Source organism: Schistocerca serialis, chromosome 2, assembly GCF_023864345.2.
Source record: "Schistocerca serialis cubense isolate TAMUIC-IGC-003099 chromosome 2, iqSchSeri2.2, whole genome shotgun sequence".
NCBI lineage: Eukaryota > Metazoa > Arthropoda > Insecta > Orthoptera > Acrididae > Schistocerca > Schistocerca serialis.
This window is the reverse complement of record NC_064639.1, coordinates 598,394,412-598,412,215: the sequence shown is the minus strand read 5'-3', so window position 1 is coordinate 598,412,215 and position 17,804 is coordinate 598,394,412. Positions and strand designations below refer to the sequence as shown.

At 41.7% G+C, this 17,804-nt stretch overlaps 1 protein-coding gene across 1 annotated transcript in view; it reads right to left on the bottom strand.

Annotated features, from left to right (window-relative positions):
• LOC126457631 (U3 small nucleolar ribonucleoprotein protein IMP3) overlaps nt 1-17,804 on the bottom strand; it is an 85,620-nt gene that overhangs the window by 34,087 nt on the left and 33,729 nt on the right. Inside the window, exon 3 of the mRNA XM_050094101.1 lies at nt 7,470-7,676. Coding sequence (XP_049950058.1) covers nt 7,470-7,676 — 207 coding nt within the window. The remainder of the gene's footprint in view (nt 1-7,469; nt 7,677-17,804) is intronic.

Sequence of the window (17,804 nt, the reverse complement as noted above, 5' to 3'; positions counted from 1 at the left end):
TTAAATCAGTCACCAAACTTATTTCAGTGGCTTCCCTGAAAACAATTCTCAGAAGGATCATGTATGCAAAAACATGGATGTTCTCATAGGGCACAGAGCGGATTCCCTCAATGCAGTGTATGTGCATGGCATATTCTTGAACTGTATGCAAAGTATATCTGATACATGAAAATCTACACTCACAGGGGAATGTTACAAATGCTTGCGTAACCAGGAGTACATGAGGATTCACATAAAAGCATAGTTTAGACTCACTAGAAGGCATACATGCAGTGTCATACTTTTCTCATTGCCAACAGATCTCAATAACGTAGTACATATTAAAATGGATCATTGACAGTGTTACACTACATCACATTTCTTTTTGTTGCTTAATTTACAGACAGTTTACATGTGCTAGGAAGATGATTGATAAATATAGGAGTGGCATTTTAATGATGAGAAATAAGTTAGAAATTATAGATACGTTGGAAAAGAGCAAATCTGCAGTAAAACTTTCTCAGAATTTTCGGATAAAGATACAAACAATGAGAGACTGAGAAGGATTACAAAAGATTGTTAAATTTTACAACCAAAGCTCACAGTCAAGCTGAACTGTCACCAAGCAAGAACCCAAAAACTTCATCTGGCGCGAAACGATATGAAACACTGCACTTGTGGTTCTAGCCAAAGGATTTCCACAATCAGATCCAATGTTAATAGAAAAAGCTAGAGAATATCATTAAACTCTGATGATTAAAGAAAATTTTAATGCTTCAGCAGAACGGCTGATTCAATTTAAACACCACTATGGGATTCGAGAAATTGCTCTTCAGGGCAAAATACACAGTATTAATAAAGAAGCAGCTGGTACTTCTTGAGATGAAATCTTTGGTTGCATCAAACAGAACATTTTTCTTCAAAACAGATTTAAAATGCTGACAAAATTTGATAGTACCAGAAGGGCATGCCCACACGAACTTCAGACTCTTGGGCTAAAGTGTGGGCTACTGGACGGAAGCCTAGTAAAGATTAAAGAAAGACTAACTATTCTTTTCTGCACAAATTCAAGAATTCCAGTTCGTAACACAAAGTTACTGGGAAATTGAAAAAACTGTACACATTCATAGGAACAACAAATTTAAAACTTTATAAAAAGCATGAGAAACAAATGTGTGTATTTAATGACAAACTACAGTTTCAAATATTGAAAATTATACCTGAAATTCAACTGAACTGTAATAGGTACACTACATGATCAAAAGTATCCGGACACTTGGCTGAAAATGAAAAGTTCATGGCGCCCTCCTCCATCGGTAATGCTGGAATTCAGTATGGTGTTGGCCCTCCCTTAGCCTTGATGACAGCTTCCACTCTCATAGACTTACGTTAAATCAGGTGTTGGAATGTTTTTTGCGCAATGGCAATCTATTCTTCATGGAGTGCTGCACTGAGAAGAGGTATCAATGTCAGTCGGTGAGGCCCAGCACGAAATTGGTGTTTCTAAACATTCCAAAGGTGTTCAATAAGATTCAGATCAGGACTCTGTGCAGGCCAGTCCATTACAGGGACATTATTGTCATGTAACCACTCTGCCACAGGCCATGCATTATGAACAGGTGCTCGATCATGTTGAAAGATGCAATCGCCATCCCTGAATTGCTCTTCAACAGTGGGAAGCAAGAAGGTGCTTAAAACAGCAATGTAGGCTTATGCTGCGATAGTGCCAGACAAACAACAAGGGTTGCAAGCCCCCTTCATGAAAAACACAACCACACCATAACACCACCACCTCCGAATTTTACTGTTGGCACTAAGCATGCTGTTAGATGACGTTCACCGGGCATTCGCCATACCCACATCCTGCCATTGGATCGCCACATTGTGTACCATGATTCGTCACTCCACACAACATTTTTCCACTGTTCAATCGTCCAATGTTTACGCTCCTTACACCAAGCGAGGTGTAGTTTGGCATTTACCAGCGTGATGTGTGGCTTATGAACAGCCACTCAACCATAAAATCCAAGTTTTCTCACCTTCCACCGAACTGTCATAGTATTTGGAGTGGATCCTGATGCAGTTTGGAATTCCTGTGTGATGGTTTGGACAGATGTCTGCCTATTACACATTACGACCCTCTTCAACTGTCGGCGGTCTCTCTCTGTCAACAGACGAGGTCGGCCTGTACGCTTTTGTGCTGCACAAGTCCCTTCATGTTTCCACTTCACTATCACATCGGAAACAGTGGACCCAGGAATGTTTAGGAGCGTGGAAATCTCACATACAGACGTATGACACAAGTGACACCCAATCACCTGACGACGTTCGAAGTCCATGAGTTCCACAGAATGCCCCATTCTGCTCTTTCATGATGTCTAATGACTACTGAGATCGCTGGTATGGAGTACCTGGCAGTAGGTGGCATCACAATGCACCTAATATGAAAAACCTATGTTTTTTGGGGTGTCCGAATACTTTTGATCACATAGTATATAGATGTACTACCCTAAATGGACATACAAAAAATTTGTGTGTCATTTTAGGTAGTACATCTATACCTATTATAGTGTCCTCGAATTTCAGGAATAACCATCAGAAAGAAGCCTGGCGCTATTTTCAAAATATGGTTACATTCTGTTGGTTCCTGCGGATATGTATCTGGAGCACAAATGGCTACCTGAAAGAGCTGTTCTTTTACTGGACATCAACACCTTGTCATGTTGAACAAAATGTTATTGTTCTGGGTGAGTGGATAATTTCTATGAGATATCTTCTACGTTGCAGTAAATCACTCATATAACCATGGACAAAGGAGTGTTTGTGGTTCTGAAACAACGCTACTGGTAGAACCTCATGAAATCTGTGCAAGAAGGTTCAGACATACTCAGCTACTTGAAATCCCTGAATGAGATTGATGCAGTCCATGGTATTTATAAGGCTTGGGACAACATGCAGATAACAAAAATAGCTTGCTTGTGAAAGAAAATTGCAATACATTCTGCTGAAACTGTTTTTGAAGGTTATGAAGCAATACATATTTCATGGACAAAGCATCTTCAATAGAGAATGAGAAGAAAGAGGAGGTGGTCCAAAAAACCATTACCAGCGAGACAATGAAATGTATTCATCCCTTTTAGAATATTCAGGGCAAAATTTGTTTTGTCTACACCAATTTTTAACTCTCCAGAAAACGAGAACAATCACCAGGAAAAAAGTGAATAAAATACATAGATAGAAAAATCAGACCACGATTTCTTGAAATTAAGTGGAAAACAAGAGGTATGAAAACCTGTGTTTTTGGCTCTTGCCTGATAGCAGTCCAAGTTCGGCGACAGCTCTGGTTATATAATGTAACAGCTTTTCTTTATTTCTTCTCTTCTTGAAGTCTCTCACCGTTTGTAATTCATCTGTCAGCTTGCAGTGAGCAATGTGTACATAATGCAGTATGTGTTTTCCAATGTCACATGTAGCATGCTTCGTAAACACAGTAAATAGTACATTTCAGTAGAAACTTGTGTATTTTGTATTACCTGTATCCATGATTTTAAGTTATGCATGCAGTCTTAAGATTGTATTAACACAAATGATGAGGAGATAACTGTATATATGAAACAGGTTATTCACTTCAAAGAAGGAACTTCATCCACTATTAAAAAAATTGAATATCAGCTAATTAATAGCTTTTAGTTTTATTAACAAGCCTCCTACGAAAGATTAAAATTTAATTGTTCATTAGCAGTTAAAAGTTGATCCCTTTACAAAATTTCAACAACTACGTGAGCCAACTTGTGATGACACAGTGCATCTGTTCAGTTATTCTTAAGGTAATATTCACCATGTATGGCTGTCTAAGGATTGCAATGAGAGTTACAGGAAAGTAAAGAATATCAGTGATTTATTTATTATCATGTCAGAAGCATGAAGTATACAACACAAGGAAATCGATCGTTGACATCAGTTTATATATTGTTTGACCAGAAATTGGCCACCTTGAGTGCATTTAGTGTTGCCCTCATCTGCCCTCTCATGATGCATGTGAACATTGTGGTATATGGTTGTTAGCCTGCACAGCACAACAGTTGGTAACAACTGGATGCACAGAATGGCCTCACTTTTGCGGGTTGGTCTTGCATTTTGGGGTACCAGAGTGTAGACTGCAGAGGGCCTTCCATGTTGTCCACTTTGCTGAATGACTTGGAGCGACCGACCTCTTCCTTCGGAACCACACCAGGGTGTACACGTGGACAAGGAATAAAAAAACAGTCCTCGGTTTTTCCCAGACAAAAAATACATTTTCTCCTAGGCGAAAATACGCTTTTTCCGTGTTAAGTGACAGTATACTTGCCCTCTCGATTGTAAAACCTATCTATCCTTTGAATAGTTACGGTTTCATACACCGGCGGAGAGCCTCCCACTACTTTAGGAAACGAAACCCAGAAAAAAAACGCGTTTTTGGAAACACCTTCAATTTGCATCAACATGTACGCTGCATATTTTTGTACTGCGAAAGTATATAGTCAAATTCTACCAAACATAGCACATTAGTTTCCAAAGTACTGAAATCGAGATCACAATGCGCTTTTGTAAGCCAATCACAGCTCAAGTCACATGATCTCACCAGCCGAAGATACCAAATATTCATCGCATTTACATGGGGCTCGCAAAACCGGATTTCATAAACCGATCTCCTAATAGCGTTCCTGGAGGGTCACGTAAACACTTTAAAATAGATTCTGGAAATCCGCTTCTGGATGCCGGTTTTCCAGTTCTGCAATCTATTTTCGCTAACATGTAAATGCAGCCGGTATTGAAACGTGCTTGGGCTGTCAGATTATGTGTTGTTTTTAAAAATTTCGGCTAATATTGACGGAGTGGCTTATTGTACAGTGAAAGATAATTAGAAATATTAGACTGAAGCTGATTACACCTCATCAACTGAAGAGAAACATCGATTGTGCTGACTAAATCATAAACTATATCTGCTGTTTTCCAGGCGCCGTAGTTATCTGAGCTAGCAAATCCGTTTCAGACCTTAACATGTAAACACGACAGTGAAAAACAGTATTCGAAATTCGGTTTTCGTCTTTCAGAAATTTAGTGATTCAGAGCATAGGACACGTGATGTTGTCAGCCTACAGCAACATTGTTAAGTAGCGAGAAAAGTTATGGTTTCAAATGATTCAAATGGCTCTGAGAGCTATGGGACTTAACATCTGAAGTCATCAGTCCCCTAGAACTTAGAACTACTTAAACCTAACTAACCTAAGGACATCACACACATCCATGCCCGAGGCAGGATTCGAACCTGCAACCGTAGCAGTCGCGCAGTTCCGGACTGAAGCACCTAGAACCGCTCGGCCACCAAGGCCGGTGTTAATGGTTTAAATTAATGTACATAGTGTAGCTATAAGAAACGCTAAGCTTTCACATATTGTCTTTCTTGCGTGCTTTACACTTCGATACATCATACAAATGTGCCAGTAAATTTTAAGTAATGGCATAAATGTCTGGCCTTCTGGACTCGAATTTCTTCTAAGTGTCTGGTCTTCAAAGTGTTAAGCTTTAACTGAAAATCAAGATTTAAGAAATCCAAAGCACGTTCGTACATGTAACATAACTAATGTTGCGTAAAATGAAATGTCTTTGAAAGTAATGCTTTTCAAACCACCAATTGCAATATTTTCCCGCGACCTGTTAGAATTCGTTTCAGCAGTTCTCAGAGAGCGCCAGCTATGACGATGTAGGAAGCCTGTCTTTCATACAGATATGGCATTAAGAGATCTTACATTACGTCACAAATGAAACAGGACATCAGAGGATACTCCAAGAGCATCGGAATTTTATAAACCATACTAAAATGCATAATTTGACTTAAAGAGCGCATTAATGTATCTAAATTCACAATGAGGTAGGCCTCAAGCTGATATTAAACTTTTCAATGTGGTTTTCGGAATGCAAATTTTCTATAAGTACCAGCACTGTATTATCTCATGTTTAGTTCTTTATTATGGCACAATGGCGTATGTCGCAGAAGATAACAGTGAGCACTTGAAATTCCGCAAACGGTTGACGCCAGTAGTGTTCCTAATAAACTTGACTGCCTCTGCAGAAAAGATTAAAAAGATTAATTAAAGCCTATTTTTTAGCAAATCGACAAAAATAGTTTCATTGTTCTACAAGGCAATTAATACCAGACAACCAAAAACCTGGAAATAAAACCAGAAAACTGAAACTAACTAATTCTGCCTTCAACAAAGTCTTCCTCAAACTGACATAGCTCCCAACTGTCTTCATCCTAAATGTAGCATTCACAGAACACATTAGCCCCTTCTCATCTGTTTACTTTGCAATGCCTGTGAATTTTCCCACATGAGGACTGTCACTTGATCTCCCAGTTACAGTGACCTTGGGAACTATTAGCAACCAAAGCATCTGGTAGGAAATGCGTAGCTAGCTGCTTTCCAGTAGTGCTTCTGTGGATTTGTGTGTGTGTGTGTGTGTGTGTGTGTGTGTGTGTGTGTGAGTGCAAGCACAATTTGCTCTATCAATGCTTGCAAAAGGTTATCTTTATAATAATATTTTTTTTTTAAAAAAGGTTTTAATGTAAGTGCACAACAATCTCATTCCCAACCTCATTCAGCTGTGCACCACGTCACACCATGTATGGTGTAACCTAACTAGCATCAGCAAAATGTGGGTCTTGTCAGCAGTCATCAGCATCCTCATTTGTCTCACATTAACTAGCCTTTCCTCTCTGTCAAAATAAAGATGTTGACAAAGTGAACATTAATAGTCCATTTATGACTATAAATCGTGTTTCAGTTACAGCAGACATCATGCAGTCCCTACAAAGACGCCAACCAGTCTCTCACAAAATCACTTTCCTTTTGCAGTTTCTCTAGCTCTTCTATCATATACTCTTGGCTTGAATATGCTGATGTTTTTGTGCTCACTACCAAAAATCCCCAGATGTAAACCTACACCTCATTCATTATTGTTACCTAGCAGAAATCTTCCTTTTCTCAATATTCTAGTTGCTTTACGTCTCAGAACAGTATCAAAAGTCTACTACATTGTACCTGCTTCTGTAACTGCAAGAGATTCCTCACCAATGGGCTGTTTCAGTAAGCTGAAGCTATTATTCAAAATAAAACTACCAGAATCTGTTCTTTTCTTTGTGGATTTTCTGTCAACTAATGCCAACCATGAAGTAGAATCACAAATAACTCATATATAAAAAAGATGCCACGGAAAAGAAAAATGTTACTCAACACTGTGACAGTCTGATCTCTCATACTGAGCATATTTATGACATTAAGATAGCTTATGTTTATAAATGATAACAGATATCACATAAAGAGCAGACTTCATATTTCCTTGTGCTACAAGAAAAAAGAAAGGCACACATTTTGTGTGATATAGCTAACAATGGCAGAACAAGTGCAAGTTAAACAACATGAAATAATTCCAAAACATTCAATCTTTACCTTGTCACAAGGAATGCAGGGTCTTTTACTACTTCTGGTCCAACTCTTACATGGCCTTGTTCTACAAACTGAGTTGCCATGCGTATATTCTGAGACATTTTGTTCTTCACCATAACAACAGGCAAACGACGACGACAAAAACTTGAGGCAGTTACTTTATCACAGAGTCCCAGATCCCACTTTGTTGGAATGAGCCCCATCATATACCTGATAAAAAAGAGAAAGTTATACCGATAAATTGAAAGCACAATGATTATTTCTAAACCATCGATAAGGCATAGATAAGCTGAAAGGGTTCCACCACTTGTGAAAATTGAAAATTAATTCACATATGAACAACAATCATACTGGTGCGAGTTGTGGTGCTTGCAATGCAGAATGCAGAACAGCTGTTAAAACCGCTGCCTGGCTGTCTGTGGGTTGACAGCTGAAACCCAACCATAAACAATTATTTGTCATTTAGTCTTTATCACTTCTGGAATGTTCTCAAAATTTAGTATGTTCATAATAATTGCATAATCTGCAATGTTTGCTGTTTGTACAAATAACGACACTCTCCATCCAGGAGTTGAGTTCTGTTCTGGTTGATGATGGTCTTCTTATTAAATGTGCTTTCAGTGCTAAGTGCTGTACGTCACTGACAAAGCTGCTTTCAGATTTGGACTTGACTCTGGTTATGGTGTGACACTGTTTGGTGGAGACACTGGGTGCTTCAAACCATCTGCATCAATATGGCTTTAATTAGGCTACATAAGAATATTGTCTGCAACATAAGTAAGTAGCTATTGTGAACACAGTGTTCCATATGTACTGTTGTGTGTAGTGATCATTAATATTATTTACAAGAATAAGCAAAGATGCATGAACTTCCATGTCATTTCTGTGATGCATTTATCCATTACATGTTTGCTTCTTTTATAAGCTCTAAGTAGGCTGCTCTGGGGGAAGGAGGTGGGAATTGTCTCGGCAGCCAATAGGTATGAGCTGTTCACAAGCTTTCGTTCCCATCATCCTCCACACCGGGCCCAAGTAAAAGTGTGTAACCAGTAGCTGGTCCTTGATATACTGAATACTGGAACTGGGGTGGAATGAAATGTTAAAATGCTCTACTTATGTGTTATAACTGAACCAACAACTTCACTAATGATCTGTCACTTTGATGTTTTTATGTGCTTTTATAAGTCTGTATTTTCACAGCCACTTTCCTGTAGTTTCTTGTAGCTATGGACCTGCTGTGCAGTGCCACAATTTCTTGCTGTGTGACTTCGTTTTCATCTGCAGAGGAGTTAGAAGAGAGCTTTATGACCTACAAGCTATGAAAAGACCTAATTGCTTTTACGGAACTGCTACTGTTTTTTTGTAGCTTTTATAGAATACATACATTGGGTGAACAGATCTCATACCAATAAGAACAATATTTTCGAAATGAAACTTATAACATCACAGATGAGATTGACATTTCTCTTCAGCTTAGTTCAATCGTTTCCGTGTGTTGACATTGTAGGCAGGACCCCTTTCTCCCAGTGTTGACAATGCAAGAGACACTCAATCTCTATCGTGCTTTCCCGATGTCCTGTGCCCATGCTCCTTACACCAACTCTGCACAAAAATCAACACGAAACATGAAAGTCATGCTCGAGGGCTCCTCAAACCATGATGCCAGGAGTAACGTGGTAGTGCTTCTCCAAAACATTGGAAGAATGGGAGCTTTACCCAGGACGCCACCACACTGTTTGATAATGGTTGTCCAGGGTAATTCAGTACTGCAATTCCATTAATCAGCATTCCATGCTTCCAAATCACAGTACCACTTCACAAGTAACCATATGTGTTGAATCTTAATGGTAGCCTCTGCATGGGACAGTTATTGCCTAGTCCAATGGTGCAGGACGACACAGAATGTTAGAGGGAGTCCATTACTTGTTCTCAGATGAGACGCATAGATGTGATCTCAGATGCACGTGCAAATGTGAAAGGACTACAATATTTGTGGTGCACAATAATGGTGATTGTCCCTTGTGGTGATCAGAAATGGTTGACCAGAACCCTGACAATGAGTATGCCTACCCTCGTGTTCCCAAGCAGTCCAACATTGGGCCAGCAACATATCTGAATGACCCAAAAATCTGGATATTGACTGATTTGATCAGCCGGCCAAATAGAGTCCACAAAGAGGCCCCTTTCAAATTCTCTTAGTTGCTAACAATGCTGTCACATGACTACAAGGAACCTCCGTGTCATTCACACTGTTCATTCAAGATCTGACACCTTTTACATCCTCCATATACCCTACCAGACTTGATAACAAGACTAATGCACTCTGGTGGCCATTCTACCTGTCACAGAGAATTGTTGTTGTTGTTGTGGTCTTCAGTCCTGAGACTGGTTTGATGCAGCTCTCCATGCTATTCTATCCTGTGCAAGCTTTTTCATCTCCCAGTACCTACTGCAACCTACATCCTTCTGAATCTGCTTAGTGTATTCATCTCTTGGTCTCCCTCTACGATTTTTACCCTCCACGCTGCCCTCCAATACTAAATTGGTGATCCCTTGATGCCTCAGAACATGTCCTACCAACCGATCCCTTCTTCTGGTCAAGTTGTGCCACAAACTTCTCTTCTCCCCGATCCTATTCAATACTTCCTCATTAGTTATGTGATCTACCCATCTAATCTTCAGCATTCTTCTGTAGCACCACATTTCGAAAGCTTCTATTCTCTTCTTGTCCAAACTATTTATCGTCCATGTTTCACTTCCATACATGGCTACACTCCATACAAATACTTTCAGAAATGACTTCCTGACACTTAAATCAATACTGGATGTTAACAAATTTCTCTTCTTCAGAAACGCTTTCCTTGCCATTGCCAGCCTACATTTTATATCCTCTCTACTTCGACCATCATCAGTTATTTTGCTCCCCAAATAGCAAAACGCCTTTACTACTTTAAGTGCCTCATTTCCTAATCTAATTCCCTCAGCATTACCCGACTGAATTCGACTACATTCCATTATCCTTGTTTTGCTTTTGTTGATGTTCATCTTATATCCTCCTTTCAAGACACTGTCCATTCCATTCAACTGCTCTTCCAAGTCCTTTGCTGTCTCTGACAGAATTACAATGTCATCGTGAACCTCAAAGTTTTTATTTCTTCTACGTGGATTTTAATACCTACTCCGAACTTTTCTTCTGTTTCCTTTATTGCTTGCTCAATATACAGATTGAATAACATCGGGGATAGGCTACAACCCTGTCTCACTCCCTTCCCAACCACTGCTTCCCTTTCATGCCCCTCGACTCTTATAACTGCCATCTGGTTTCTGTACAAATTGTAAATAGCCTTTCGCTCCCTGTATTTTACCCCTGCCACCTTTAGAATTTGAAAGAGAGTATTCCAGTCAACATTGTCAAAAGCTTTCTCCAAGTCTACAAATGCTAGAAACGTAGGTTTGCCTTTCCTTAATCTTTCTTCTAAGATAAGTCGTAAGGTCAGTATTGCCTCACGTGTTCCAGTGTTTCTACGGAATCCAAACTGATCTTCCCCGAGGTTGGCTTCTACTAGTTTTTCCATTCGTCTGTAAAGAATTCGTGTTAGTATTTTGCAGCTGTGACTTATTAAACTGATAGTTCGGTAATTTTCACATCTGTTAACACCTGCTTTCTTTGGGATTGGAATTATTATATTCTTCTTGAAGTCTGAGGGTATTTCGCCTGTTTCATACATCTTGCTCACCAGATGGTAGAGTTTTGTCAGGACTGGCTCTCCCACGGCCGTCAGTAGTTCCAATGGAATATTGTCTACTCCGGGGGCCTTGTTTCGACTCAGGTCTTTCAGTGCTCTGTCAAACTCTTCACGCAGTATCATATCTCCCATTTCATCTTCAGCTACATCCTCTTCCATTTCCATAATATTGTGCTCAAGTACATCGCCCTTGTATAGACCCTCTATATACTCCTTCCATCTTTCTGCTTTCCCTTCTTTGCTTAGAACTGGGTTTCCATCTGAGCTCTTGATATTCATACAAGTGGTTCTCTTCTCTCCAAAGGTCTCTTTAATTTTCCTGTAGGCGGTATCTATCTTACCCCTAGTGAGATAGGCCTCTACATCCTTACATTTGTCCTCTAGCCATCCCTGCTTAGCCATTTTGCACATCCTGTCGATCTCATTTTTGAGACGTTTGTATTCCTTTTTGCCTGCTTCACTTACTGCATTTTTATATTTTCTCCTTTCATCAATTAAATTCAATATTTCTTCTGTTACCCAAGGATTTCTACTAGCCCTCGTCTTTTTACCTACTTGATCGTCTGCTGCCTTCACTACTTCATCCCTCAAAGCTACCCATTCTTCTTCTACTGTATTTATTTCCCCCATTCCTGTCAATTGTTCCCTTATGCTCTCCCTGAATCTGTACAACCTCTGGTTGTTTTGGTTTATCCAGGTCCCATCTCCTTAAATTCCCACCTTTTTGCACTTTCTTCAGTTTTAATCTACAGGTCATAACGAATAGATTGTGGTCACAGTCCAGCTCTGCCCCTGGAAATGTCTTACAATTTAAAACCTGGTTCCTAAATCTCTGTCTTACCATTATATAATCTATCTGATACCTTTTAGTATCTTCATGGTTCTTCCATGTATACAACCTTCTTTCATGATTCTTAAACCAAGTGTTAGTTATGAATATGTTGTGCTCTGTGCAAAATTCTACCAGGCGGCTTCCTCTTTCATTTCTTAGCCCCAATCCATATTCACCTACTATGTTTCCTTCTCTCCCTTTTCCTACACTCGAATTCCAGTCACCCATGACTATTAAATTTTCGTCTCCCTTCACAATCTGAATAATTTCTTTTATTTCATCATACATTTCTTCAATTTCTTCATCATCTGCAGAGCTAGTTGGCATATAAACTTGTACTACTGTAGTAGGTGTGGGCTTCGTATCTATCTTGGCCACAATAATGCGTTTACTATGCTGTTTGTAGTAGCTTACCCGCATTCCTATTTTCCTATTCATTATTAAACCTACTCCTGCATTACCCCTATTTGATTTTGTGTTTATAACCCTGTAGTCACCTGACCAGAAGTCTTGTTCCTCCTGCCACTGAACTTCACTAATTCCCACTATATCTAACTTCAACCTATCCATTTCCCTTTTTAAATTTTCTAACCTACCTGCCCGATTAAGGGATCTGACATTCCACGCTCCGATCCGTAGAACGCCAGTTTTCTTTCTCCTGATAACGACATCCTCTTGAGTAGTCCCCGCCCGGAGATCCGAATGGGGGACTATTTTACCTCCGGAATATTTTACCCAAGAGGACGCCATCATCATGTAATCATACAGTAAAGCTGCATGCCCTCGGGAAAAATTACGGCTGTAGTTTCCCCTTGCTTTCAGCCGTTCGCAGTACCAGCACAGCAAGGCCGTTTTGGTTATTGTTACAAGGCCAGATCAGTCAATCATCCAGACTGTTGCCCTTGCAACTACTGAAAAGGCTGCTGCCCCTCTTCAGGAACCACACGTTTGTCTGGCCTCTCAACAGATACCCCTCCGTTGTGGTTGCACCTACGGTACGGCTATCTGTATCGCTGAGGCACGCAAGCCTCCCCACCAACGGCAAGGTCCATGGTTCATGGGGGGGGGGGGGGGGGGGGGGGCACAGAGAATTACAATTCACAAATCTAAATCATTTACATACCTGCTAACATTGTGGGTGTGAACAAAATTACACTGACATCCGACAAAGTCTTTGGATGCTTTTTTTTTTGTCAGGCTGTGTAATTCATATCATGTGAATAAATCATTCATTAACGAAACTAAGTCAGTCAAATTTAACAACTGGAGATATCAATACTAGCCATTCAATAAAGGGCTATGTCAGTATATTGACTAGCAAACCTGTTGCCTGGCTACTCACAAGCAAAAATGTGTTGTCAGATCTACAAAAGATAGAGTATGTTACAGTATCTCATGTGGCTGCTGAAATCACTTGGCTTTGTATGTTCTTACCGGAGGTTTTTGGTTGGTTGGTTGTTTGGGGAAGGAGACCAGACAGCGTGGTCATCGGTCTCATCGAATTAGGGAAGGATGGGGAAGGAAGTCGGCCGTGCCCTTTCAGAGGAACCATCCCGACATTTGCCTGGAGTGATTTAGGGAAGTCACGGAAAACCTAAATCAGGATGGCCGGACGCGGGATTGAACCGTTGTCCTCCCAAATGCGAGGGAGGTTTTTGTAAACATGGAGTAATCGTCTCAACTTTTAGTGGACAACCACAGTGCATTACATTCAATGAAAAACAATGGATAAAAAAAAATATATTAAAATAAAAAAACCATTATGTTTCATAACTTCCATGACAAAATAGTAATTTCTCCATTCTTGTTTTCTATATCAGAATAAAAAACTCATTAACAGACATATTCACAGAAACACTTCCAAAAGAAAAGTTTCAAAACATGATGGAAGACCGGGAAGTAATGCACAATAATTTTATCAGCAATAAGTTTAATTGGTAATGCCCCATTCGTAGAAGTCTGTTTGATTGGAGTACAGCTATTTGCAGACTGCTGATTTCACTGACTCATCTGTTGCAGAGCTCTGGCAAGCCATGAATTTCTTCATGCAAAAAAACAGATTAAAATCCGACAGTGCCAGATCTGGACTGTCTGGTGGATGCTGGAGCACCTTGCACCCAAATTTGGCAATTTCCTCTTGAAGATGAGCAGCAATATGGGGGCAAGCGGTTGTCTGTCAAGTTCTTAGTGACCCCGCAAGCATTAACATTATGAAATTTCAATGTGCCATTAACAGTATCGTACACTACACAATAAGAAATATTTAACTGCTGCAGTAAGATTCACAGCTGCACATGCCAGTCGCTCAAAACTGTTGCCTCAATGGCTCTCACATTCTGTGGGGCTGCAGCTGTTACTGGCCACCCGGAGCATGGTGATCACTAAGGTTCGTATGGCCATCTAGAAAGACTGTACACCACCTGCAGACATTGCTATGGTCCACATAGTCATCCCCTTACATTCCACGCATGTTGGGTTATTGGTTTAAAAAAGGGGAGAAAGGACCAAACTACGAGGTAATCGGTCCCTTGTTCCCAATAAAACAATGCTACAAGTGTGAGAATAAAACAAACAAGACATAAAACACAAAATGGAAAGAAAGGAAAAACCACAAGAACAAAGGAAAGGCAACGAACACTAAAAGGGAAAAAAGAGGACAAGAAAACAACAGAGAGATGCTGTAAACAGAAGAGAGTAAAACAAGAATGCAGATTATAGTGGCTGGCCGACCACGAGAATAAAAAGGAAAAGCCAGCCACTCTGCAACACATTAAAACCTCCACCCTAAAAGCACTAGGGTGGAGGACACAGAGGAACAAAGGACATGCGCTAAAACTTAGATCAAACGATAAAACCCACCCTCACGAATAAAACGTAAAACTAATTCAGCCAATGACGTGTTGTCAGATAAAATGAACGGCAACGAGTCCGGTAATGCAAGATTTCGTCACTGGGCAGTCAAAGTGGGACAGTGCATCAGAATATGAGCCACTGTTAACTGGGCACCACACCGACACTGAGGTGGGTCTTCACGGCGCAGGAGGTAACCGGGTGTTGCCCAAGCGTGGCCAATGCGGAGCTGGCAGAGGACAACTGATTCCCTGCAAGAGGCCCGCATGGAAGACTTCCGCACATTCGTAGTCTCCTTAATGACATGTAGTTTGTTGTGCGTACTGTTACGCCATTCCGTCTCCCACAGCCAAAAAAAAACCTGCAGTGTAAGTCAGAACGCAGGTCAGGTTTAGAGATGGCCATCTCCAGAAGCGGTATCCATGTAGCCTGTTTGGCCAGCCTGTCGGCAAGTTTGTTGCCTGGGATGCCGATGTGTCCTGGGATCCACACAAACACCACTGAACAATGGGACTGGTCCAGGGCATAGATGGACTCCTGGATGGACGCCACCAAAGGATGGTGAGGGTAGCACTGGTTGATAGCTTGTAGGCTGCTCAAGGAGTCAGTACACAGAAGAAACAATTCCTCGGGGCATAAACGGATATACTGAAGTGCACGAGATATGACCACCAATTCTACAGTGAATACACTGAAGCCATCGGGCAAGGAATGCTGTCCAATATAGCCTCTGTGGACAAAGGCATAGCCAACATTACCATCAGCCATCGAGAGGTCGTTGTAAACCACTTCAGAGCCCCAGAACACTTCAAGAATTGAGAGGAAGTGACAGTGGATATCTGCAGTGTTAACGGAGTCCTTAGGGCCATGCGAAAGATCCAGGCGAAGCTTCGGCCTACAGCTACACCACAGAGGCGTACGTTTGACCTCAAGAAGAGTTGGTATAGGCAAGGACTCCAGTTCAGCCAGAAGCGATCGCACATGAACCGCAATCGTTAGCCCTGATCTGGGCCGACTATGCGGGATATAAACCATAATGGTTTGGAAAAGAAGATGCTACTTAGGATGTCCAGGAGAGCTATGAATGTGTGCAATGTAACTGGTGAGCAGTTGTGCATGTCTGATCTTCAATGGAGCGACTCCAGCCTCCACTTGACACCGGAATCGTCCTAATCTGCACCCCAGTTGGTGTTGCTCAGGCAGCGGAGGGCATTGAGGTGCTGCCAACACTTCCATTTAAGCTGACGAAGATGAGGGAGCCAAGTTAAACTGGCATCGAAAACCAGACCTAAGAATCAATATGTTTCCACTACAGTGAGTCGATCATATTTAAGGTAAAGTGCTGGTTCCGGATGAACGGTACGACACTGACAGAAATGCATGACACACATCTTCACAGCAGAAAACTGAAAGCCATGGGCTACAGCCCATGGCTGTGCCTTGTGGATGGCTCCCTGCAGGCACAGCTCTGCAACACCAGTACTGGAGCAGCCGTACGAAATGAATAAGTCATCTGCATACAGAGAAGGTGAGATGGAGGGCCCGACAGCTGGTGCTAGACTGTTAATGGCCACTAAAAATAGAGACACACTCAATACAGAGCCCTGTGGGACCCCATTCTCTTGGGTATGGATGGAAATATGGGAGGCACCAACTTGGACATCGAAAGTACGGAGTGACAGAAAGTTTTGGATAAAAATCGGGAGCAAGCCCCAGGGATCCCACTCATACAATGTGGCAGCAAGGATATAATGTTGCCAGGTCATGCCGTATGCTTTACGAAGTCTAAAAAGATGGCAACCAGGTGTTGGCACCTGGAAAAGGCTGTTCGGATGGCAGACTCGAGGGACAGTGGTAGAGCGACCCAGGTGGAAGCTGCCCTGACATAGAGTCAGTAGGCCATGTGATTCCAGGACCCAACCCAACTGCCGGCACACCATAAGTTCCAGCATCTTACAAAGAACGTTGGTGAGGCTGATGGGCCGATAGCTACCCACATCAAGTGGGTTTTTACCGGGTTTGAGCACTGGAATGATGGTGCTCTCCCGCCATTGCGATGGAAAGCTGCCATCACACCAGATCCGGTTGAAGATGATGAGGATATGTCGCTTGTAGTCAGATGAGAGATGTTAATCATCTGGCTGTGGAACCGATCGGGCCCAGAAGATGAGTCGGGGCAATGTGCAAGGGCACTGAGGAGCCCCTACTCTGTAAAAGGGGGGTTATAGGACTCAGTGTGCCACGTAGTGAATGAGAGGGCTTTCCTTTCCTGCCCTGTTTGAGAGTGCGAAAGGCTGGGGAGTAATTCTCAGACACAGAGGCTCAAGCACAGTGCTCGGCAATCGCATTTACGTTGGTAGATATCATGCCGTTTATGGTAACACTGGGAACACCTGTTGAGGTCTGGTACCCAAAAAGATGTCTGATCTTTGCCCAGATTTGGGAAGGTGATGTGTGGCACCCAATGGTCGAGGTGTATCTCTCCTAACACTCCTGCTTCCATCGTTTGATAAGTTGGCAAACGCGGGCACGAAGCCATTTATGAGGTGCTCCAGGAAAGGGTGCAGCTTATGCCGCTGTAAAGATCGCCGACGCTCCGTAATTGCTTGAGTGACTTGCAGCAACCACCAACAGACTTACACTGGGGGCACACTAAAGTGTGAGGGATCGCGTTTTCTGCCACAGAAACAATTGTTGTAGTCACCTGCTCAACCATCACATCGATGTGACTGTGTGGAGAAGGTTCAGCCATGACAGTAGACATGAAAGTTTCCCAGTCCGCCTTGTTCAAAGCCCATCTGGGCAGGTGTCCGTGGGCCTGATGCCGTGACAGTGACAGGAAGATGGGGAAGTGATCACTACCACACAGGTCGTCATGTGCTCTCCAGTGTATAGATGGGAGAAGTCCTG